The sequence below is a fragment of the Geospiza fortis genome, unplaced genomic scaffold (genome assembly GCF_000277835.1).
Source record: "Geospiza fortis unplaced genomic scaffold, GeoFor_1.0 scaffold264, whole genome shotgun sequence".
NCBI lineage: Eukaryota > Metazoa > Chordata > Aves > Passeriformes > Thraupidae > Geospiza > Geospiza fortis.
This window is the reverse complement of record NW_005054332.1, coordinates 3,959,918-3,986,352: the sequence shown is the minus strand read 5'-3', so window position 1 is coordinate 3,986,352 and position 26,435 is coordinate 3,959,918. Positions and strand designations below refer to the sequence as shown.

At 36.2% G+C, this 26,435-nt stretch overlaps 1 protein-coding gene across 1 annotated transcript in view; it reads right to left on the bottom strand.

The window, feature by feature from the left end:
• KHDRBS2 (KH RNA binding domain containing, signal transduction associated 2) overlaps positions 1 to 26,435 on the bottom strand; it is a 246,855-nt gene that overhangs the window by 9,392 nt on the left and 211,028 nt on the right. The window contains exons 6-7 of the mRNA XM_005421708.1: positions 18,714 to 18,796; positions 5,518 to 5,576 (exon numbers count right to left, since the gene is read on the bottom strand). Of these exons, the coding sequence (XP_005421765.1) occupies positions 5,518 to 5,576; positions 18,714 to 18,796 (142 nt within the window). The remainder of the gene's footprint in view (positions 1 to 5,517; positions 5,577 to 18,713; positions 18,797 to 26,435) is intronic.

Below are 26,435 nucleotides of genomic sequence, written 5' to 3'. Positions count from 1 at the left end.
TTATCTCCATCTGCAGAGCAAATTGTATGAAGTGCTTTTTCAAAATTCACAAGTATTTTCTCTGTATACATTGTGACATGGCTTCATTTTACTTCGTCATTGCTATAGAGGGTTTATTTCCCACTAGGGTGGCAGTCCCTTGAGTTTCTCCACAACATGAGCATATTTATGTCTTTTAATGAAGTATGAGAATTCATGTCCCCTAAGGTAACATCTCTTCAATCAAGCTCCTTATCCAAATTCTACACGTTTGAACCCTCCATACATGCTTTCCTCCACTAATTTCATCATGATACACTTACTTTTACTTGTTCAGCAGAAACTGTTATTGTTATTGTAGAAAAACAATTTACTAGATGCAACACTTTTTAGAACAAATATAGAATGAAAAAATAAACAATATAATAAAAGAGTAGTGGAATATTGCTGTACATTTGTAGTTGTTGACTATAAAGTTCTATAAAGAATTTGTTTGTGAAATGCCATCTCTGTAGAGGATTACTCAGTAAACTAATTGTTATAACAATTACAAAGCTCTTATATGGAGCAACTGGCAGGGAATTATTTGTGAAATAGTTAAATCATTGTGACAGCATTTTACAACTTACATTAAAAGGAATTACACCAAACAGCGACACGCTCCAATTTTAATTAAAAATTGAGTTATCCTAAAACCAAGTACCCAATTCTTTACAAGTACCTAATGCTAAACGGGAGTAGAATATGCATCAAAAAAAAAGATCATTTAAGAAAATTCAAACAGTTGAAAATTTTTGGTGAAGACAAAAAATATTTAAATAATGTTTTCTTAATGCAATGGCAGAACATGCAGTAAAAGCCTTGCAAGCTTCTCCTGAAAAGCAGCAGTAACGTGGCTGGAGTTCATTTTTGCCTTCCCTCTTTGTGCAGGTGGCAAGCTACAGATTAAACTTTCTAACTCTTGCCTAAGGCCTTTGGCAGATGGTGTTATCCTAATTTAATTGTGGTGGTTTAGGAGGTTATAGAATTCAACCTATCCTTTCACTTTCTGACTAGGGTTTTTGCTTTTTCAGTAGTAGCACAAGAAGTCTGAGTATATTGGTCTTTCAGATACTGCAGTTCACAACCTGACATAAAAACATAATGGCCATAATTTTCAGGTAATACACAAGGCAGGATATGCACCAGGCTGTGAACTGTGCCATCTGACAAGAGGCACTCTCACTACTGCGACAGTGTCCCTCTGGAAGGAGGGGCCGAAGCCTCTTGAACCTTCTGCAGCAGCAACTGGCAGAGCTCACTGCTGGAGTCTCCAGCCTTTGGGAGAGCTAGGGCAGAAAGAGCCTCTGATAAACAAAGTTTGGAATGCTCTGATCAGTACAAGGGCAAAACTGGATTCAGATGAAAAAACAGTGAAGCAGGTCAGATGTAATGAATGCAGCTTCTTGTTCTGCCTTGCCTGCAAGTCATATACTCTTCTCTGTTATCTCTCTAATGTGGCCTAACACAACACAGCGCTTGAATCAAGAACACTACTTCCTCTAAAAAACAAGAAACAGGGAAAAGGAGAAAGAAATGAGAACACTAATTGATAACAAAGGGCTTTTTATTTACAGTTTATTTACACTTTCCAGGGAAGTTTTGGAGCCTTTTGGAGTTGGGCACAACATTACATATGAGCAGGAAAGGTTCTTAGTTACCAAACTTTAGGTATATATTTTATCCTAATCAATTTGTAAGACAAATCATTAAATTCATGTTTTTACTAGATATCTCTTCAGATGACAACAGTGCCAGAAGGGAAACCACAAAATTATTAACATATGATGAGAACAAAGAATATAAACCTTTTGTTCATAAATTAATCCAATTTCATGCTTTCTCCCTTAAAACATAAGCATCGAGTTAACATGACACTGTTACCTTAGTTTAGACTTATCTGCAGGTATCAAAACTTTCAGTCATAGAAGTATCATAAATGTTTGTTAGAGGCATTAGAGGTGAGGATGTTTTACATTTTTGAAAATTTGTACCGTACTTTAAATGACTTTTATTTTTAAACTGCCTTCTAAAAATATTTCTTTACAGAAGCCTATAAGGGCTACATTCCCAAGATTTTCAGGCATATGTCCCAAATTTATGTTCCTCAGCCTGGAACATCGATCCTCAAAATTCTCTAGCAGTAGCTGCATAATCCTGATCTTATAAAAAATTTGTAGGCATCTTATAATTCCTGAGTACTGTATTTCCATGTGCTCAGAGACTGCCACAAGGAATGCTTTGAAGTGTCTCTACTTTGATCCTTCTGAGAGACTGGGTGACAAGCACGTCAAATCACAACACAGCTTGTCTAACTTCATGAGGGGGTTCTGTACTGCAAATTTTCATTTATGGAACATTCCTTAGTCATGGAAAGCAGTGTGATTTTACATACATCCCTGATCTTCCTATTGTCTTGGGAGATGCTGTGGCTGGATTTGGAGGGGATGGAATTCTTATGAACCTTCTCAAAAGAAACTGAGCAAGGAGTTAAGGCAGTTAAGTCATGGATTTTACAGCAGTGTTTAGGAATCCATCTTGCCCAGCTTATGACAAGTGACTTAGATCTCTCCTTGGTTAGTACTACCATCTAATCAGAGATGTGAACTTCCTGAGAATTAAATGGTGTTCGGGTGGGCTCTGCTCTGAACCACCCCTCTAATTTTTGGAACCATACAGTGAAAAATCCATAAATACATAAATCTTATGATCTTTTGAGGAAACAGTTTCCCCAACCAGAATTCTCCACAAGTTCTTTTAAAAGGAGCAGAGAAGAACCCATGAGATGTAAACCACCTGCTTCTTCTCAGGAGTAGATAGCAATGAAAGTCATAGCAGGCAGCTCATTTAGGAGTACTATTGTGCTCTATACTTAAGAAGCTACAGAGAACTCTATTTGATACTTTTAAAAGATTGTAAGTATGAAGTAGCATTATTATTTCATTGAATCTACTTCACGAAAAATGAATGAGAACCTTCTCAGGATTGAAAACTGTCCTCCCTAATGGTAAGTTGGAAGTAAGTAAAAAAAAGCCAAGCCAGTAAATTTTTGATAATTCAGATATTGTTATTGAAAAGGACAAAGGAGAAAAGATAAGTTGTTGCACAAAACACCTAAGAGTTGACAACAAGACTTTACTCATGTACCATTTATCTGAGGTCATATTCAGAGTTTGGGAGAATTTTGAATTACAGAGGTGTGCCAGAAAGAATTGTAAAGGAGGAATATAGCCTTGTTATGGAAGGCAAAACAAGGTGTGAAACTGAATTCAGATGAAAGAAAAACTTAATTTCTGCAGGATGGTGAAAAATGAAGGAGTAGCTGATTTAATACAGTGGGATGGATTCAGGAGACTCACAATATGTCTCCTGAATCCATCCCATTGTATTAAAACATCCTGAAACAAAACATCCTGAAAAACTAGAGAAGTGGAAACAGAGACTTAGGGTAAAGTCAGGTGAGGATGAGAAGGGGTGATAGATCAGATACAGAGAGAACATCAGTGTATGCAGCAAGAACTCAGAAAATGAGGAAGTTAAGCATATATTCTATAGCTCTATAGTTCTGTGTACTCAGATTACCTCTTCAGGTAAATAGTGGTGACTTGGGAATGACAGAAGTTTCTGCACATATTTCCAGGGCATGAAATTGGCAAATTTACTAATCTCCTCAGCAGGTGAACCAAGAGTAGCGTAAACAGTTATATAAAAATGTATCTACTATCAGGAAGTAGCAAAGTTGCAATTTGAAATATTATTCAACTTTAAGCTTATTCCAGGTTATTGATAACACTCAGATCTTTGTATGCAAATGCCAACTCAGAAATAGTTCAAGCAAAAATCAAAGCAAGTCTACAGTTATGAGTCATGTATTTTAAGTCTAGCAAAGGAAACCCAGGCATATTGGGTTTGTTTCAGCTGCTGAATGGAAAACAAAAAAGGAGCTTCATGCAGAGCATAAACTTAGTCATGATGCCACTCTGTGAACACTTTGTAAGCCTTAGCTAATTAGTCCATTCAAAATCCCTGCTGGGAAAACAAGTAATATTCTTCTAGTTTTACAAATGAGGGATTGGAAGGAAAGTGACACTACTTTAAATGTCTTGCCCAACACATGGAGATTCAGCATGGTAGAGTGTAATTAAAAGTTAAACAGTGAGTAATTCTTACTGCTGAGCTCAGACTATTCTTTTCTGCATTGCCTAAAAGCTTAGCAGTGCATTCAGGACAGCAGTGGAGAGGGGATCTGTAGATGGGAGGAAGGATCTTCCACTACAGCTATTAAAAATGTATGTGCAAAAAGGAAGCAAAACAAAGGGTAACTGAACCACTCACACTGATATGGATAAGCTATTATTATTACTTGCCTAGCATTGAAAATGTGCTTGACTGCACATTCTATCATCCAAATATATTGTGAGAACTGATTGTATAAAAAAATAAGTTATTTCTGATTATGCAATGCAATCGTTTTGACAACATCTCACTAATGTCTATTTCTGTACCAATACAAAGGAAACTGCAAGTTAGCATTAGTGACATTTGCTTCACAGCTGCATGAATAAAATTATTTATGTCAAGCAGCAACCCTTATATAACCCCTTAGTGTAACTTTCATTTGCAGCATCATTTCCATCAGCTCTCATTTTCACAATGCTGTGGAAGTCACTATGTAGACTTAGGATACTTCAGAAGCAGTAAATCAGGTATGAAAGCTCTGATGCATATTAGGGTTACTCTTTAAGCTGACTTGTTATTTCAGTGAAAATCTCTGAGTGAGATTCACTGTGCCACCTGATAGAATGTACTGATAATTATGAATAGAAAAACATGGGCTAGACTCCAGTTATTGAAATATATCACTAATAGCAAACAACAGATCTGGAAAATGATTTGTGCTCATGGTAGCATCTCTTCCTTTCACTTCTCTTCCTTTTAAGCCCTCCATACCCATGAGGTGGAACTGCTCCAGCTCAGACACAGACTCAGTGGGGAAGTGCAAAGACTACAGCCCTCCCTCTACTCATACTACCTAGCGTGGCATGAGATGCTCCTTTATCTTGGTGCAGGAGTGGTTCCCATGGTGATACAGCACCCTCTCCTTCTTTCCACTTTGATTAAGTCTATATTTCTAAATCTCACAAGCCTTGCTGTTGAAATGATGCACATGACAACAGAAGATGCATAGTATTGTTGGCAAATCAAGCAGACTGAAATTTAACACTGTGAAAAATATTCAAACAGCAATAGAAACTTTTGTGTTGCTGTTAAACTGACCTGTGACTGTGAATAACTGGCTTTGTAATTTTGATTGAAATTCATCAATCCAATTTTCTGGTCCTATGGCAAAACTCACCATAAAGTTACAGAAATCTTTTTTTTTTGGTCTTTGTAAAATGAAAGAAAAAAAGAAAAGTGTAAGGAAGTAATTTCTGAATTGCCAGTGACAGGTATTTTCCTTTGATTTCACACATTTGCAGAAGACAGAAGAGACCTTACCGTAGCTGTCATAAGCCTCTTCACTTGTTCCGTGACCATAGTCGTAATATTCAGGCACACTGTAACAGATTCAGATAGCCATGTCACTATTATCATGGGTAACCAACTCAAAACAGAAACACAGCTCACAAAATAAAAGCCATTTCAACACTGTGACATGATAGCATAGTCCAGCTAGTTTCAGGCATAGGGAATATTTAAAGATATGAAAGATATCAGTGATATGAAATTTCAAGATATGAAATGTATCAGTGACAATAAAAGCTATTGTACAGTATATAACATTTCTTATCTACTCAGCATAAAAAACCAAATTTGATTCTAAATATGTAAACCTGGAGATGTGACAAAGACTGAGAGAAATTCTATCTGCAAAAATGAGGGCTGAAAAAAGACCACTGTATCATTCACTGTTGTTAAACCAACAAAAGGGGCTTCATCCTCATTTATCTGTAATTCTAAACATTTATGCATTACCAAACTCAGCGTGGTTTGTTTTCATAAAGAAGACTGTATTGGATGGTGTTGAATCTGTAAACCACTTTGCCAAAAACACTGACAGGTTTCCAAAACAAGCATGTTCCCACTGCCTGTAGAGAGAAATTTGATCCTCCACAGTCTTTTTCTTTACATAGTTATTGGACACCCATGGAAAGTTTTATACAGTGATCAATGAAACACAAATTGAAATGAACAAGGGTCTATGAGTGCAAAATCACACTTAACAGTCCCAAACTCACTTTTTCACTGTTTTCAAAAATTATGTATAGTCATATTAACATGTTATCAAAATATTTCAGATAATAGTTACATTCTGATAATCAGCAATTCCCAGCTATTACATAGAGTGGGGATCCAGAAAATTCACCCGCTGAGACATAATTAAATGGAAAGGAAATTATTCACATTTTTGCTTCACTACTATTATTATTTATAGTTTGCATTGTGTTTTTGGTACCTGGTACCAAATTCAAGATCAGGCTACTTCTGTTCTCAGATAACAGGTAAGCATACAAGAATCAGTACTTGCCCAGAAAAACCTGCAAACTTCATGAACTACACTAGATGGTATTTCTTCAATCTGCAGTGAACCCAACAGAAAATATAACATTTTCTCTTTTCATAGTTTTCAGTTGTTGTTACTTCTGCTTCTTTTCCCTGGACACTGCATGAGATACTCTTGCAAAATGAACAGAAGCAGGCAAGAAGCTCAATATTGCTATAATTATTATAACATTATTGCTCAGGCCATTTTCCATATTGGATTATTGTTATAAAAATATTAGTTTACACTTGAGAGAGAAGCTTGGTTGACAGTGGATGGCAAGTAGAAATATTTCAGAAGTGCAATAGAGATAAACAAGCAATCTGTAACAATTATTTTCTTAACCTAATTTTAATTTTGCTCACAAACAGCCTGTAATCAGATTTTTAATTTCTTGAACTTAATAGATATCCATAACTATTACTGGAATAATTTCTGAGAATGATTCATGTTCTCTATCTCACTCAAAAACGCTGACTTCGTGTATCTGATAACTGACAGCCAAGCTGTTTTGGCTTGGGTCATGTCATTCCCTGAACGGCTAGGGATAGCTCTCAGTTTTTGGCTATAAATATTCATTGATTTGGTTTTGGTTTTTGGTTGTTTTTTTTTTTTAACTGAAAATGAAACTATAATTGTGCGCATTAATTCAGTAGTTTAGTCAGAAGTCATTCATGTGAGTGAATTACAATGACATCAGTATCTCGGAGAGATGAAATTCATTTGCTTAAAGCAGTTGCAGAAAGTGGACATAAGAATAACATGAATGAAATTAAGTTAACACTTCAATGAAGACTTTTCCCAATGCCAATCGAGCTGTATAGGACACAAGCACTATCAAGACTTCCCAGACAATGGAAACCATCCAGCTGCTTGAAAACGAATTATCTAAATATACAAATCCTCCTATTGAAATAGTGCAACAAACAAACAGGAAGAATACATCTTTTATTTGTAGAACACAATATTAATTCTGTTCTGTTTTGCAACTATTTTAGTAGCCAATTAAATGAAATTACAGGATTATGTAAGGCGAAGTAAAGCACTGTAGCATCAGGGTTAAATCATTTATCCAGTCATAGCTACAAAGCTTAGACGTAAGAAATGCTTGTACTGTTCAGAACAGACACATGAAATACCACCCAGCTCTGGCAGACTGAAAAACTAATTTTAGAAGCTGCATTTTGGCATATTGCCTGCTTTCCTGGCTAGAGGAGGGTGTTGGACTAGTGAGTGATGTTAAAAGAAACACAAGAACTCCTATCTTCTGCCAGCAGATAAGATGCTAATACTTCTTCCTGATAGGTTTTTGCAAACCAAAGCAGCTGCCTCCAAAGGTCAGCTTTAGAAGGAGGCCAATCCAAAGGCCAGTAACTTATCAACAGCAATCCTGCTTTCAGTGATCGCTGATGAGGGCCTTGAGCTATTACCCACCAACATAACATCCAGCAGAACACAAGACATGCAAGAGCAGGTAAAAGATTCATTGCTAAATTATTGGTGTTGTACATTTTTATTTGAGAAAGAAACAAACAATCATAGAGATAATAAGGATGTGAGATAAAAATCCTGCAGTGAACATTCTGAACCTAAATACATCATCAACAGAATACTAAGTTAATACACAAAAATCATAAAATAAGAAACATTCTGAATTACAACTATAAAAAGGAAGTAATTTGTTACACACTGCGTATTTGATGTCTGTGAGCATAATACTTAACACACTCCTGAAAACACATAATTCATAGCATAATACATGATTGTCATCTTAGTCCTACAACTTTATTTCCCTGAATATAACATCTTTTTCATAGATTTGAGCCAAAATGGCATTTCAAATTCCTTGCCAATTCATTGAAAAGTGTTTTGAAGAATATGTAAGTGAATAAAACTTACTTCTTACCATGAAATACCAGACTTAAACTCATATTTTGTGGACTAGACTGCTTATCCATTCATCTGCTTTATTTCAAACCTCTCTGAATAGTCACTATAATCTATTATATGCATTTAGTTGTAGACATTTTCCTCTGTTTTACAGAAAAATAAACAATGGGTGATATTTATAAAAAATATGTGATAGATTAAGGCTTTACAAACATGATGTTCTTTTTTTTTGAAATTACTGAACTACAGAGAGAGGTAGTTCCATTTGCATTATGGCCAGCTGAGAAGGAAGCAATCAGCAAATGCATTCAGCATAAATAATACTTGTTTATATAATTTTATAGTTCTCAGACTGTTCCTGGAAAATACAGTGATCATGAGCTCTAGAAACCACTGATTCTCTTGGCAGTGCTAATTGGAAACAAAACACCATTATCTATCATTAGCATTCATTACTTTCAAGCAAAATGAAGTGTAATTTACTTAAAGTACATGCACCCACCTGAAGGCAGGATGCAACACATTTTATAAAGCAGACAGGATTAACTCATTACCAACTTTTCAGCTTTTACTTCACTATACTTTAACACCATATTTCTGAAACATAGAGGTCTTGATGTACTATGACTTACACTTTGGGAACCTTCTACAGGTAGCACTCATGGAAAAATTTATATACACAGGAGTATGTATTCTAGAAGTAGTTTAATTTGGTTTGTATATAAGAAACTCTGATGTTATTTTTCTCTATAAGAAATATTTACAACACAGATATATGACCCTGTCCTAATTTCTATTTACACTGGAAATCTTCATAATCTTTTACCTATTTATGCTTATTGTTTTTAACTTTTCATTTTGGCTAATATTTTTGAACACGTTCATTTTAATGATTTGAAATCAAAGTTTCCATGATCTGTTCTCTCTCCTCATGCTGACAAAGCTGGATCAGTTTCCAAAAAATACCCAAACCCAAACCAGCACAAGATGCTTGTTTTTGAGAGATAAGAGTAATTTAGTGCATTCCAAGCTGTATTATCTAGGGTTCCTCTGGTATGATGAAGGCTCAAATACAGAGACTGTATCTAAACGGCAACCTTTAAAGCCAACGAAGACTTTTAACCTTTCATTAACTGGGACTTTTTCAAATTGGTATTAGTACAAAAAAATGAATTCCAGTTTGACTGTGTCAACACCCATGGGAAGCCACACAGCTTGCTCAAAAGCCTGTAGAGAATAGCACTTTAAAGTGGTTTAGGCTGAGAACCACAAACAAAAGTGTAAAGATTGAAGCCACAAAAGCCTGACTCTTGGGTCAACAAGCTACCCAAGGGAAGCGTGATGCTCACCACTCAGAGGTCACTGGGGTTAGGTACAGGAAAACATGACATTAATGAATAGACTGCATTAGCCTTTGACCAATCTCTTCCTGCACCTGCAGGAAGCTGCTGGCAAGAGACCCCGGGTTATCAATATTACCATCTGGCTCCCTGGCTGCTCTTACAGCTGCAGTAATTCAAGGCATCCGAACACTGCAAGAACTGAAGAACAGAAGTACTTCTTGTTCCCTTGTGCTCTTTGGTTGTGTGTGGTTTTTTTTTTTTTGTTCTTCCTTTCTCTCTTTTTGTCCTTCAGATTTTTTTTGGGGGAAGGACGCATCTAAGCTTTTATTCTCAAATGTGGTTGCAGACATACAATGAGCTCTCTAAAGGTACAAGAAAGGTACTAGAAGGTACTACCTCTAAAGGTACAAGAAAGAGTTTATGTTCTTTAAACATCTCTAACGAGTGAATCTGTACAGAAGTGTGTTCTGCAGTCTATCCTAAAAGATCCTAAGAAATGAAAACTCTTTGAGTAAGACTGGTTAATTTAGATTTAGCAGATAATATTTTCCTGTAAAAACAGTTTTTTCTTCACTAATGGTACTTTTTCAGTGGGAGAGAATATGTTAGTATGAGAGTATTTTATTGGGGAGCGTTTGGGAAGAAGCTGGCCAATTTAGAGGCTTTGGATAAATCACTGGAGCTATAACTCTGCCATTAGATAATGATTAGGCTTCTTTTGTGAAATACATAAATTGATTCAAACTAGAGATTCAGCTGATGAAGTTCCACAGTTCAGACTCATAATGAAATAGGCTAAAAACTTGTACACTAGTCTTTGAAGAAGTAAAAATAATTTGAGATACTTCCATCTTTGTGTTGTAGAGATCAACAATGTGAGAGTGAACCAATATTGTGCTTTGGGATTGGAAATCTCTGAGGAGGCATTCCCAGCCTTTGACAGTTTGCAATAAGCATCTATATATGGGTACAGATAAATGAACCTTTATCACTCCTTAGAGATATATTCCAGTGAGAATTACCTTTAGACAAGATTCTTGAGTCAAGCTAATGCCCAGGATAGCTCACAAGGACCCCTAGAAGTGGGATTTAATATTTTAGAAGTGGGATTTAATATTTTAGAAAGTGTCTTCTTCATATCCTCAAATGGATCCTGTGTACTCTTAGTCTAAAATTATCTCGTTCTTTCCCTGTATAATTTCTGTTCAGTAATCTCTGGCGTTTCCAACTTCCAACATCAATAAGTGGTACAATCAAATATTCAGTTCCTGTGCTAACAGGATGCAGTCTAATGTTACTGCAGTTGTTTTATGTAAGATTCTGTTTGTAAAGCTTCTCCCTCCTACACGAGGGAGAGAGCCAGAATGATTTAACACACAGTTGGCCATGAAAGAAAAGCTGTTTACACACAGCATTATCCTTCTGCCTGGAAGAGAGGTGAGCAAGATCTGAATTCACATGAACTACAATATACGAATTTTTTACAAACTAATATCTCAGAGTGGAAATGTGTGAATAAAGAAATAATCCTTCTAGGAATCTGAAAATTATTGGAACATTCTTACTTAATAAAGCATTGTATCTATAGGGAAGATGACAAATCTTTTGAATATAGGAACTTACAAGATTCAGTCTTAAATCACAAATATAGTCTTTTACTCAATACTTCTTTAGAACTAATGGAATAATATGGTGAGCATTTTAGTGGATAAAGTCTCCCATTTTCTAGAAGCTCAATTTTGATTGTATACGATATTTTTAACAGAGGATAATATCACCATTATCATACTCCTGGATTTATTTAGTACCTTACAACATGCCTGAAGTTAAACTAGATTCAACTGCCTCCAGCATTTTTGTATGTTTGATTTTGTGCTACTGAAAATATGAATTTAAAACTATTATAAGCAATGAAGGCAGTAAAGTTATACAAGCATAGGATTGGAGAGCCAACATAATTGCAAGATGACTTTGGTTTTTGAACTTTTTGCAAAATATGAAATACAAACCAATCTGCCATTTAATTTCACATGGCAGTTATCTATTCTACATTCCACTGTCATTTTCTATAGATACAGAATTATTACTAACTATTTCAGCATATAATACCAAATGTCTGCAGACACAGTATTTGCAATGGGAATGATGCAGCATTTTAGGAATCCTAGACAGTTTTAGAGGAAAAACTTTTCTCTAGTTGAGAGTAGTGAAATTTGACTCAACTTTTCTCATTGAATCAAATAAATGAGAAGTGGCATTTGAAAACAGTTTCTGATGATGAATGCCATAAGTAGATTGCTGTGAAGATACATAAAATGTCATATTCTAGGCTTCCTGCCTTGATTGATTTCAACAGATTGGAAATAAAATACAGGGAAATCTTTATTTACGGACAGACGGATATAAGCACATGGCCAAAATGAAATATGACAAAATAGAAATACAATGCACAGTGCTTAAAAAGTGAAAGAGTGAGTAGTAGAGAAAATAATAATGAATATCTAAGTTTGAAAATAATCAGTGTAACTATTCTACCTATTGCAGCCTCTACTATATTTATGTGTCTATGTATTTTACTACATAGTAATATTTTGATAGTGAGACAGAAGCCTGCAAACCTCTGCTTATATCACTAAAACATTTAACTATGTGATAATCTACTAATTCAATTAATGATTATTCACAGTCTTGTCTAACCATTGTTTTTAAACTAAGGACAAAATTCTTTCATTTAACTACATATAGTTCACAACTAATCTGCTGGAATTTTTCAAAAAGCAAGTAGCTGAAAACAGCGGGACTCCTGAATAGAGTTCACCAAGGAACATGTACACACAGCTGAACCTTATACTGCTTTACAAGTGTACTAGTTTGTTATTTTACTTGCACTACTGCTTTGAGAAACTCATCTTTGGAAACAGATGTACATACAGTACCTTGATATCTGGAGGTCAAGCAAGGATAACCAGGATGAACTGGAGCTCATGTAAATATATCCTGCTGATGCAAATAATTCTTTCAGATACAACTGAATAAAATACTCTTCCTAAGTAATTTTTCAGCATGGCTGTGCACTGATGTGATTGTACTGTAAGTCACATAAGTGACATGGAATGAACTGTGGTCCATGTTGTACTCCTGCATATCAGATCAGAAATAATTGATTCCTAAAGCTCCTCTACTAGCAGCCCACACTGCAGAAAAAAGAAGCTATAAACACAAGCTTTACAGTAGATAACATGAACTTTGAAATAGAAACAATAACCAGGGAAAACAGTTTCTTTTCAAAGTCAATAACTTGTCATATATTCAACTTCAGTGGCTGAATATGCTCTTGAAATTTTCTGTGGGTATGAGTAATTAGAAGAATGTAGCACCTATTAGAGGCTGAATGGATAGGTGTTACTACAAACAGATAGTTACTGGGATAAAACTACATTGATAAGGTCGTAGAATCTATTTTCCATAGCAGCATAGTGGACACAGGGAGCATTTTTATCCTTTTACTTCTGTTCCTAGTATTGAGAAACAGATGCCCAACTGGACTGTGCACATAACAGCACAGCTTTAGGTATTATTGTATCTTCTGAATTAAACACAATTCTGTGTGGTGAAAGGTATCAGTCAACTTGAATTTCTCTGTTACTGCACCTTTTCTTCTTCTTCAGTCCTCTAAGATAGTTCCATTTTAGCAATTATCTAACACAATGTTTGTCAGTCTTCAAGTCTTGCAAGAACTACTTAGAATTTATTCCAGATATACTAGTGCCATTTTTCTTTATGTTAAAGCTTATATTCTGTACTCTCATTAACATCTTAGAGGGGATATTTGGAGATGACATGGCCTATAATATGCAATTCCAATCAGAAACAAAAGTTTGTTTATTTCCTCAGCAGATGCAGGATGGGTTTGATGTGTGAGTTTGACAGACCAAAAAGAAGTTCTTTGGCCAAAATGATCGGCATACCAGCATGAAATGTCTGCCCAGAGGACTGCTGCCTAAAGCATTACATAATTTATTTGCAAGATTAACAGTAAATATTTTGCCAAGAATTGCTTCAAGTTCCTAAAATTGGCTTACTGTTATTATTATTAGTGAGGCTGGGTGCAGACAGGCATGAGAAATGCTTTTTACCTACGTCATCTAGCAGTCACAGCAAGGATGACAACATGCCATCACGAGGCCTGGACTGCTGTGGGATGGAATCTGTAACAGCAACGATGTGCACTGCTTTCATCTGTCTTTTATCACTGAATTATTTATTCTTCTTGTCAGTAAGTTATGGGTTTCCTGATATTTACAAGCCTATTTACAGCCTAAGGTGGGAGTCATCAGCCCTTCTTTCTTTAGACTGCACACACTGGCAACTCATTTTGCTGCTGAACTATGTTTTTAACAAAAGCCATACAGAAAAAAGGCCGAATATAAAGCTAGGCAGCCAGACCTGAAAGCCATTGCCAATATACCATCTACCTGTTCACAAAAACCAGAATGGATCAATGGATGACTGCTCATGCCAGGCATTGTGGAACAGGGAAATAATATCAAACTGTAAATTTAAGCTTCATCAGATAATCCTTGGCTTCCTTTGCTCCTCCCTGTTGGACATCACTGTTTACACTATGTATGGCTGGATAAGGCAGGCACAAGTGAATTAAAGAGAATATACCCTTCCTGGTTCATCCCACGACCAGTCAGTCCGTCCCAGGTTTCCCTGGTCTCTCTTTTGGCTGTGACACATGGTATCTTTGAAATGAAACTGTTGGTGCTGGCACAAAGGCCAGTGGAGATGACTGCAGATGTGGTAGCAGAGCAGAAGATGGCTCTGTTGGCCATCAAGATTCATCAGCAAATGATCCATTTCCACCAAATTATTCTGTTGGTCTTGGCTGAGAGGTCTGCCCACTTTGCACATGAGACAGTCTGATGCCCAGCGACCTCTGAGTAACCAGGCTGATCTTCCACATCTCCTCACAAAACTTAGCATCCTTTTCTTCTGGTGATCTAGTGATCTCAGCCCATTAATCCTGAACAGTGGTGACAGATCAATAGACTTAAAAGTTCCTGGTAAGAAAATCAAAATGTGCATTACATTTTTGAAAGCTAATACGATTCTCCTACATTTTCTGTGTTACAGCTGAGTTGGAAATTAACACTTCTACCATTTTGTATATTGTGTCTATATTTTTTTCAATGAAGTTGCCAGACTAGAGGTTTGGGAGGTAGATCTAGCTGGCAGAAATGTTTTGAATGTCCTCTGTCTTACTTTCAAGTACAGAGAGAATAGTGTATGAACTTAACAACTACTGAATATCTCTTGGTGTGTCTGGACAGTCAGATATTCTTATCAATGAGAGCCATCTTCACATTATATGGAAGGGAGGGGAAGAGAGAGGAAACAAAGGTCATAGAGAAACTCAAATTACCGTGCATTATTGCCCATGGGAAGTATGTCAGATATGGTGTCTTCTCCTACCCACTGATATGGCTGTTTCCTTGCTGTTTTTGGTATTTGACGAAGCATTCATTGTAATTACCTTAAAAACTGTATTTTGACATCGGTATGAAAAAATTCCTAAAATGAGTAGGGTTTCTAAATGTCCTCGGAAAATGTGTAGTCTTCCATAGAATCCTGCAAATAATGCTTACAGACTCATTTGGGAAGGACAGACAGTTCATTTAAATCTGTCCTGGGGTTCCACCTTGTGTTCTGAGTTGTCATTATGGGACAGGAATATAAGGAGGGGAAAAGAGGCTTTACAAATACATCTTCTGCTATTTAAAGCAAGACATACCGGCATGCAATAAAGACTGTCATAACCCATAATTCTCTTATTTCTAAAATAAGCCACCCCATCTTAATAAGGTGCAGGTGGCACTTACCATAGTGAGAGTCCTGCTTTTCTCTTTCTCCAAGTTGTTTCTTCATTCCATTTCTAAGGGTGCTTGAGACTCCTCTTAGCTTGTTCAGACACGCAGACTTACTGTGGGTTTCATTCCAGCCTGATTCTGAGATTCTGTCACAACCTCTTCCACAGGTGACCCCATCCCCCCAGTTTCAGCCTAAAAATCAGACTGCTGTCATGAAGGACAGACAGAGCTTTCTGTCTGGAGAGGTCCATTAGAGAAGTCCATTAGAGAAAGACTTATACCAAGTGTATTGTTGGACCTGCAACACCATCCCTGACTTTTAGTACAAATTTTTAGATAATTTTTCACTGAACTATATCATCTGAATGGTCTTGGGGATTGGTAATTGTGACGCTCCTTCTACTAAACCATAATCCTATGTTGCAGCACTGTGCATGTCGATACTGTGCTTGTTTTCTCTGCTGTTGGCAGAGCTTCATTTGCAAAATTCTAAATCAGATCTCTTGGACAACAAAGGACTAAGGGTCCCTGTATGGGCAGAAAAACTGGCAAGTGGGAAGTAGATACAAGGTATGGAAGACAAAGGCAGGGGTAACAGGGGTGGTGATGGCAGGCTGCCCAAACTCTGTCTTTACTCTGTGCATGGGGTGAGCAGGGGAACAAGGAGAATTTACTATGAGCTCTGTTCTAAACCACACTGAAGTCAGCCTGAGCTCAGACCATCCACCCTGTCTGTTCATGGCCCTACATCCCAACATGTTCTTTTTGAAGCAGTGAAGAGAATAAGGCTTGGCCAAGACAGACAGTCAGACAAAAGTATGTACCACTCTAAGAAATTCCACACTGAATCCCTAATAAGCCGTAAAAAGCAAATGGGAAACTCTGCCCTTAACATGAACAGAAATCTTGGTACTCTGCATTAAGCCACTAACTACAATTGCTTCTCATCTCATGCTTTAGAATTTCAGTCATTCCCTGCAGAGGGAAGCAATGATAATTTCCTGGCTGAGCACAGACATTGTTGTCAAGTTTTTGTTAATTTTTTTCCCTTAAATGACACACCAGATGAGACGAGCAAGTACTTTGGATCAGTACTACTTCTTTGTTAGGTGTGCACATGGTATGACTCATATGACTGGACTATACTAATAAGCAAGATCTGAGACTTGGAGAAAACATTTTGAAACATGCATCTAACCAAATATTTTGGGTACGCTACTTCATTGTATTGTATTATTTTTATTTTTTGCTCAGTAAGCAGGTATTTCTATGAAGCTAAATGGCCAATAAGGTGCAGAAATGCAAATTGTGTATTTAATAGTCCATTTGTTCTTTAAATCTTTGAAACAAGAAGCATGGAGCTCTGAAAGTGCTCTCTTTGAAATCAATAGGCTACTTGAGGCATTAAGTGCCACTCAACATGGGTAAGTATGACCAAATGTCTTGTCATATATTTCAAAAGGAAATATTTCAGTTGCAGTTTTTAAACAGATTAGGTATCCTGAAGGTAGGTAATTTCTCCAATTAGTAGAAAACATATCTGATGACTAAACTTATTAGCTGTTTAATTGACTAAATTATGTGACTATAAATTTTCTCTGTTGTACCAAATTATCACTACTAGTTCTAGCTGCATTATAATACACTCCTCATAAAGTTGATATATTTGTTATTTAGTTGCCTGGGACATCAACTTGCAAAGAAATTACAGGTTAATTCAGGTGTTATAAAGCAATGTCATATCAAGATATTTCCAACTAATTATTGTTTTTACATCAGAGGCAATATCTCCTGTGACAATTCACTCTTGTAGCAAAAAAGGAACTGAATTGTTTTAAAAAAAGTTGAAGTACATTTGACAACAAGAATACCTACCTCCATAATGACATGACGGGTGCAGCTAGTAAAGTATAATTACTTGAAAGTGTTAAAGCATACTTGATGGGGTTCACATTTAGGTGTGACAAATCCTTTTAAATATACTTCACTGGATATAAAAATACTTATAAAGTATTTTTTATCCACTGAAGTATCACTCACTACAGCAGTTCTGAAGCTGAACATAATTCTGACAGGCATTTACATCAGCAAAGCATTCAGTGAAAAAGATGGCTAAACAGAAAAGCAAGTTTAAGGTCCTCTGGCCTTGGGAGTGTAGAACACAGTATGTATACATCACTTTCTTGCTCAGTGAGAAACACACTAACTTAGTTAAAATCTGGGTCTTTACTTGTTAAAGTTTCATTTGCCTTTCCACAATCTTACACGTACTTTCAGCAGTGCATAAGACCACTTCCTGAATAACTGGCTGAAAAACCCTGTTATCCTTTAGCTTAAATGTGAAAAAGATGCCATTCCATATTTAATAAACATGCACTGGTTGTCCAATTAGTGGATGAATGTGTGAGGTGTATGTATATAAAAAAGGGATAATTTTTGTTGCCTCATCTTATTCACACAAATCAATATAAGATATGAATGTAGCCTTTTCGTGTTATTCCACATCACAAGGACAAAAATAAGTTTCCAAACTTATAAATTCTGAGAGTTGCTTAGAAAATAACTGGTTGAAAACAGATAGCTTCAGCCTTACTTCTGGCATGTAATTCCCCTCTATAGTTTACCTTGATGGTGGACGCCAACCAGAAACAGGTTACCATCACAAATATTTTTTGAATTTCCTTCTGTTTTTTTTCAAAACATTGTAAAAGCCATAAGTATGAGATATCCTTCACAACTTATGATCAGTAAAGGATAAAGAAAAAGGGGACAAATAAGTTCAGAATAACATCAAATAAGAAAATTATGTAATCACTTGTGAAAAAAATACACTTAATTTGCACCAATTTTAAAAGCATGGCTGCTTACATTTTTATGTCATCTGAATCTCTGTATATGGATTTGGACTGTCATTATTACTTTTTACTTCAAAAGTACTCAGGGATTTGTAAAATTTAATGTGGAAAATAAACCAGGAAATTTACATGAAAAACTAAGATAAAAAAGTGTACTTTGGCGAAATAATGTAAAAGCACAAATGCTTACCTTTGTGTTTGGGTGGCATAACTATTATCATATGCCTCATAGCTTGGATCATCATATTCACCCCCATATCCATCATCGTATCCCTAAGGGGGAAACAGAACACCACAGCTTAGGAGAGTGATAAATCAAAGCATATTATCAAGCTGTAAAAATAAATTGCATCAACATGGGCATGTCATGTTTGCCCACGATAATGTGAAACACAGAGCTGACCGAAGAGAATTGAGAATCGTGAAGAGCAACCTGTACATTGCAAGAATAAAGTAATCAGTCCCTCATTTAAGAACTCAGCTTATTCACTGGTAAACTGTGGTGCATTGTCCAAACCACAGTGCCTCAGTGGGATCTGTGTGGAATACTGATGAATGAATAATAAAACCAAGCATTTCTGAGCAGTTTTGTTACATAAATGGTTCTATAAATACCTACAGGTGAAATGAACAAATGGCAGGTCAAAGATACTGACTGTTCTACACTATTAAGAATGGTGATGTGATAAAATCTTATTATTCAGTCTATTGAAAAAATGCAAAACAACAAAACAAAGCACAGCAATCTATGAGAAACAGTATCTGTCAAGCAAGTAATGGCATATGACTTTTAAAAATAATGCAGAGTAAGCCCCTTTACTTTCACTGAGCATCTTACTCCTTTTAAAGACATGCTTTTCTGTGGCAAATTAACCAACAATTTAGTACAGGTTCCTCCCATCTAACTTAAGGTTCTCACTGAAGAGCTCAGACTGATGAGCAGGTCACCTAAGACAGAAAGACTCAAGTGACTTCAGAAGGTGGTTCAGCTCATCTAATGCCTGAATTTTCCACTGAGAGAGTGATGGGCAACTGTGATCCATTGTAGCTGTCTCTGAACCAAAGAATGCTCAGGAACCACACAATAAATAAATAAAGATATAATCCAAGGGATGACTTTTGATATGCTCTTTTCATATGACAAGACAACAGAGTAGGTAAGAAATGCTGCATGGAAACTATTTTTTTTTCTCTGTGATTTTTGGAAGCCAGTATTTGTAGTTAAATTGCAATGAAACATTTGATTGTCTAAACAAAACCTTGCTGTTAAGGGAAATGCTAAAAGAAATAGTGAACTTAAAAAACATTGACTCGATATTAATTACAGCAAAAGGCAATTTTTCCTCCCACTAGCTATGCAAAATTTAATCAGGTTGGGGGAGAAGGGACAGCATGAGGCAGCTCCAAAATAACAGCAATCCAATAAGCAATCACTCTAGTACACTATCATAATCACCTTAAGTACAGTAAGTTTGGTACTTCATTATTTCTGCTAATTAAACTCCCCAGTGGTATTGAATAAGACTTCACTGGCATTCCTAAATTCAAGAAAACATTCTATGGAGGAAGCATTCAGTTGTTTACTTAGGTCAAGCATATTAAATCTGCCTGTTCCTCTGGGCTACCCAGCAGTGAGGGTAAGTGTGGATTCCAGGTGGGAGGTTTCATCCCTGTGGTGCTTTAAGTCCTGAAGGATGGACAGGACTCTGCATAGTGATTTCACTCTGTCAGCTGTAGTAAAGTAAAGACTTTTAGGGCAGAAGGGGGTGTCCATTTTCAGTCTGGAAATGGCCTCTCTCAGAATCTGGAGTCCACACAAACCCCATCATCTTCCATTTTAGGTGGTAGTGCACCATTTTGACTTGTCTGCATTAGCATGAACTCATAGGAAAAAGTACAGCTAAAAACATATCCCTGCAGATGACAGTGATATATTTAACATCATATAGCTAAATACACAATCTTGCTTCAGGGGACAGGATAAGAGAAACAACGCACCCCAGGAGACAGATGTTAGTCACATTGGTTAGTATGCTACTGGGTGGGATCCTGCTACTGCGAAGATGAGGGTGATGGGAGTTCCTATATAAAGACAAATAGCTAGAGGACAGACATTTCAATCTGCTTACCCAACCATCTGAAAGGCAACAATTACAAATTAGCTCTCTCAGTTTCTTGATGCCTGAGGTGGATCAACTCAGCATCAGCAGGGCAGAGAACACTTGTTAATATTTGACACCTCTGTTGGTTCACGTTACAGACTTTAACACTCTCCCTCAAGGCTCAGAGCAGGTCAATACAGTGCAAATGGTTCAAGTGGAATCGTTGGAAAACAAAGTAAAAAAAGCACAACGTACTTTTAAGGAACAGAAAGTATTTTCTGGATAATATTCTTTTATTTGTGCCAATCTGTAAGAAAATTATCTTCTAATTTATTGAAAGTTTAATGCAATGTACCCAGACACCTACCACACCTTTAGGTATCGAGAACCAAGACTCAAAATAGCTCCTTTCACATCCTTGAAATGTATTAAAGTCACTGAGCAGTTTTCTCCTCTTTAACCTTCAGATTCTCAGAACCCACAACTTTAATGTTTGAAAATATTTCTTGGTCAGGCCAACTTTGAGAGATGAAGCACCTAGCTCCCAACTACAGCCAGCAGAAATCAGAAGTTGTGAGTCTGAGGGTGTCCAAATTCACATATTCTCCTCTATGTGTGACGAGGATGGTGCTCCAAAAGCAGTTTTGTATAAATCCAGAGACCAGAACCCAGGATGCCCTCCTCAAATATAGTGTACATTTTTAGTCAGTACTAGAGTCAGCATTAATGCACTTTTTAGGTCTATTAGTGCTTCTATAAAAACCAACCAACCAACCAACCTTTTCCTGTATAGAAGTCTTTTTGTCTCATAACAACTGCCACCACCATTCAGAAGAAAAAGCCTCCTACAATGAACTGAGAAATATGCAATGGGCAACTATTAGAAATATTTAAAGTGATAGCCATTTCTAGGCTAGGTTTTTATGCCAGGCTACCTTTATCTCAGGTATTTCTTAATAAAACAACTTTCCAAAACAGAAAAAGACCTCAACAAAACCTCTTTACTTTGTGTCAAGGGAAAGGACAGTGAGTCTTCCAGTGACTAGGATTTGCTCTGGCCCTACAACAATACATCTTAGATACGAGATAAAAGAACAGAAATTCACATTTGAAGCTGTAGTAACACTAAGAATGTTTATTAACAATTTCAAGGAGTTTTGGTATTTTTTAGAGTTAAAAAATAATAAAAAAGAGCTGATAAGTAAAAATCTAAAGTAGAGCTCAATTTAAAAAATGAACTGTTTTGAAAATGAACTTCTCTAAGTATTTACCTCCCCACAAAAGGGAAGACTGGAAAAACTCTTAGGAGAATCTCAGAACAGCATCTGAAATTAGCATTTGCAAGGCTCACTTCAAAAGGAAATACTCCCTACTCTACTACTGATAATGAAAATTACAGTCAGTGGAAAAAGGGATGTAGAAGCAAAAAGAGACATGATTGAAAAGTGGCTTATATTCTACTACCTGAGTAGTAGATACCAATAAGTAAGTACCAATTTGATTCAGGACTCAAGAGACCACTGAGAAGAATTTATTTATTTAGATTTACTCAAATCCTCTTCTATTTTCAGACGGTGAAAAAGATATTCAAAATACAAACAAAATTTTAAGTATCATTAGTTACAAGGGTATCATAATGTAACACAATCTGATGTCTTTGAACATGAATTTTCTTCTTAGTGTTAAGACTCTGTTTCAAACAGTAACAGCCTCTACTTAAATGCACCAAGTTTAAATCACCTCTTCTCTGAATAGCCTTAGAAAATAGAATTTTCATGGTCTGAAAAATGGTAGGTTTCAACTCTGTGAAACCAAGAAGAAAAATAAATGAATGAAACTAATGAATACTGTCCTGCTCACAATATTTTATCTATGTCCTTGTAATACACGAGAAAATACATTGTAAGAGCGTTGAAACTCATTTGGTTTTTACAGAAAATAGCTCAACTCTTTCTAAAGCAGCAAAGTGCAAAATGGCTAGACTTTAAAAAAGAAAAAAACAAAAGCACAAACAGTAAGTCAAAATAAAGTGAGTTATGCAACTCAGTATTTTAGTAGGCAAATGTGAACATGAAAAATACCTGCAGTCAGAGAACCAGAACAGCCCTTCTTGTCAGCTGCATCCAGCAGTACACAAAACTTAGTCCTGTACCTCAGAGAAGGTGAAGGTATAAATATCCACCTCTAGTTGTAACTCATACAAAAAAGCAGTTAAGGGACCTTTGCACAGTTGTCTTAGGTTGGAAATTCTTAGGGGTATTCCATTCCTATCTGCTAGAGGTGTGGCAGTTATCTTCTGTTAATTAAGCAATTTTCTTTATCTCTTCCACAACCAATTCTCCCTCTGGGGAGACATATGCTGTTAATGGGCCATTGAGTGTCACTGCATGATGGATAAAATTACATCATCCCATTGTGAGAAGCTCTGCCCAGGGGGAGGAGCCAAGCATTCCCACCTGGATATAATCTGAGATTTGGAAGACCACAAGCAGCTTTTCCCACTGGATTCCCAGAGGAGCAGCTCTTTCCCACTGGATTCCCATAGGAAGACCAGGCCTATCTACACCACCACTGGATCTTCAGAGGAAGACTACACCCTTCTGCAGGATCACTGCTTCAACAGACTCACATCTGCCACTCCAGGAGGACTGCAGCCACCATTCCAATTGGACTGCTACCAGCACCCTGACCAAGAGTAACCAGTTGCACTGGTGACATTCTATCACATAAATGTAATTTAAATTAAAGTTTTCTTTTCTCCCTGTGAACTGAAAGGAATGGAGCAAAAAGCAGCCTTCAGCTGCCAAGAGAGGATGGGCTGCAATACACCCACTATTGGTTTTAATATATTTATTATATCTAATATTCCTCTTTACAAAGTTTCCAGCAAAGTAAATGGTGAACCCCTCATGCATCCTGATGCTCCCATAGCTGGAGAGAGAGAGAAATAGATGGAGCTGGCTCTGGCCATGGAGCAGCAAGATTTAGTGAATCAGACATAAAGAAATAATTACAAGTATCTACTAAAAAGTGACAACTCTTCTGCCCAAGTTTGGTAACTTATCGATCGTTTAAAGCATCTCACTGTGCTTTGACTTGCTAGACACAGCATCATATATGTTAAATAAATCCCAAAATAATCTAGGAAATTATATTTCCAGGCTTTGAATGGCTGGGAATTCCAAGAAATTTTACTTTTTATTTTCCAACCCTTGAAAACTGGAGTCCATCTCAGAGCTTTTAAATGCTCAAGTAAATGCTGTGGTACCAGGAAGGAGCAGAAATGCTTTCACAGGTGCTTAACAACACCTTAATCAGTATTTAATTTCAAACTATTTCAACTATTTTAAACAGATTTCACTATGATGTTTTATTAATGCTGGAAGTAGGTTATTTAAATACAACTTGGCCAAATGCAAGACACATATATAGCAAATGCATCCTCAAATTTTATAAGCTGCCTATGTCTCCAAATTTACAGAATTCCCTAAAGAAAAGACCTGTAGGAGTCATGATGATTAACAGCTATACAATTTTACTGCAGCACTGAAGAAAAAAAGCTCCTCAAAAATAGTCTTATATGTCAAAAAAGGAAAGAAAAGGAAAGAAAAGAGAAAAGAAAAAAGACATAGGTTAATTCTTTCTGCAATCCTACTGTTTTTGATCCACTCTTATCCTCCACTTAAATATATTTAACCATTATGGATTCCATGAATTAGTAATACATAACAGTTAACAAATCTTCAAGTGCTCAAAACTCAAGGCAAATAAAGATTTATGCATTTATTAATGCTGAATCTGGTCTAGATGAGTGCTCAGGCATTCCTAATTTTGGAATCTTTATATCCTAATATTTGGAAGACACCCCATGCCTTTTTCACAAATTATAACTCTTGCTTAATCAAATTCAAAATTTGAGTTCATCACATATTTTCTGGAATCTAATTTTATAGAAAAGTATTTTTAAAAATAATTTTGGACAATGAATTTTAAATTCTCTTCTGTATGTGATTTATGCATTTTGCATGTTTTTTGAGTCCATCCATAAGCATTTTAACTCATTCATTCATTTTTCTTGCCTTGTGAAGGACCATACAGGATTATTTAGAAGACATAACAATGATACCTCTTATTTAGTATTGGTTCAAGCCATCCAGCTAAACAGTATTTCACCACTACCATGATAACCTTTGATGTTTTTAAAGCTGTAACCTGAACAATGTATTCCATATATATATATACACACATATACACACACATTTGAATGAATTAAACTTTTCTTTGCACTCAGTTTTTTTAAGTGCTGATGCAATGAAATTTACTATGAACAAAATAATTAGCTTTTAAAAGTTATGAAAATCAGTCACTAAAGAAACTAAATGTTAAGCTGATATCAGTTGCAGAAGAGATGAACTTGTTTTTTCTGCTTATGACAATGATTAAGCTTATTATACAAGTGTTGCTTGTACTGAATACAGCAATGTTTGCACTGCTGCTAATCACATTTGAATAAAAATGTTCCTGACAACTCTTCCTGATCCTGCATACTGTAAAATAGCAAAATCCAAAGTACCTACCCACAGCATCTTCTTAACAGCAATATTTAATTTTCTAACAGATATTGTCCAATTGGGAAAAACACTTTAGCAAGGATTAAATGTACTTTTATTCTTGGATTAAAAAAAATTGTAAGAAGAGCGAACTCAATTAACACAATCTTGTAAGGAATTATTCATAAAGGCCAGGTATAATTAAAAGAAAACATACGGAATATAATGGGACTTCTCATTTGTGAATATATTAATGAGCAAAACAGTAAAGAGTAGTTAATACTTATTGAGATATTTAAAGGCAAGCTTTAAATTGCTATTCCCTGAAGTTTGAGCATGCGATTAGAGAAATTGGGAATGGAAAAGAACAGAACATCTATTAGAAACTCTTGTCAAATGTGATTGCTCCTTTCAGCCCATTTTTTAGTGCTTTCTCTAATCAAATGCTAAATATTGCCAGGCGTAGGGATTCCACCATTTCTCTTGGGAGACTGTCTGACAGCCTAATAGATCTTTGCGTCAGACACCTCTACTAACTTTATCCCATATGACTAAATATATCCCACTGTACCAGTGAGATGCATTCTCACAACTCAGTATTCTCAGTGTTCTCCAAAGTCTGTGTTATATTCTCTCATTTTCTTTTAAAAATTACTCAAATATGAAGATTCAAAGTCAATGCAACCCTGACACAGACAGAGATACATTGATCAGCAGACAGCACAGCAAGCAGGGAGGGCCCACCCCAAATCTTAATAAAAATCTCATAAATATCCTTGCCTTCACAAATAGGGTCCAGAGAATTGTTGTACTGGTTTTCTTTGACTGTAGTGGACCAAGAACATTAAATACTACTACAAGTATCCTACAGTGAAAGCCTTCTAAAGGAATTGTCTATCAGCGGTGATAGCCGAGCTGTCTGAATTAAATCTTTAAAGTCTAATAGAATTTTACTGCATTAAAATCCGTCCAGAAAGTCTGTATAGATCTCAGAATATGACTTTCACAGCTTAGTCTGCAAGTCTTTGTTCTGTGCACCAGATCAAATTTGAATACATTTTTTAAGGTGATGGAAGTGATACAGATACAGATCACAGTTACAAAATCCCTGTAAAATAGAGAATAAAAATCCTGTTACTGTGTATGGCATATTCCAAGACTCTGGCCTAGCTCTCTTGAAAACAAGGATGTGTTGTGATCTCAGACTGCAGCAAGAAGAAAGATAAAGGAATTGCAATAGTTTCCCCTATTAAATGCTAC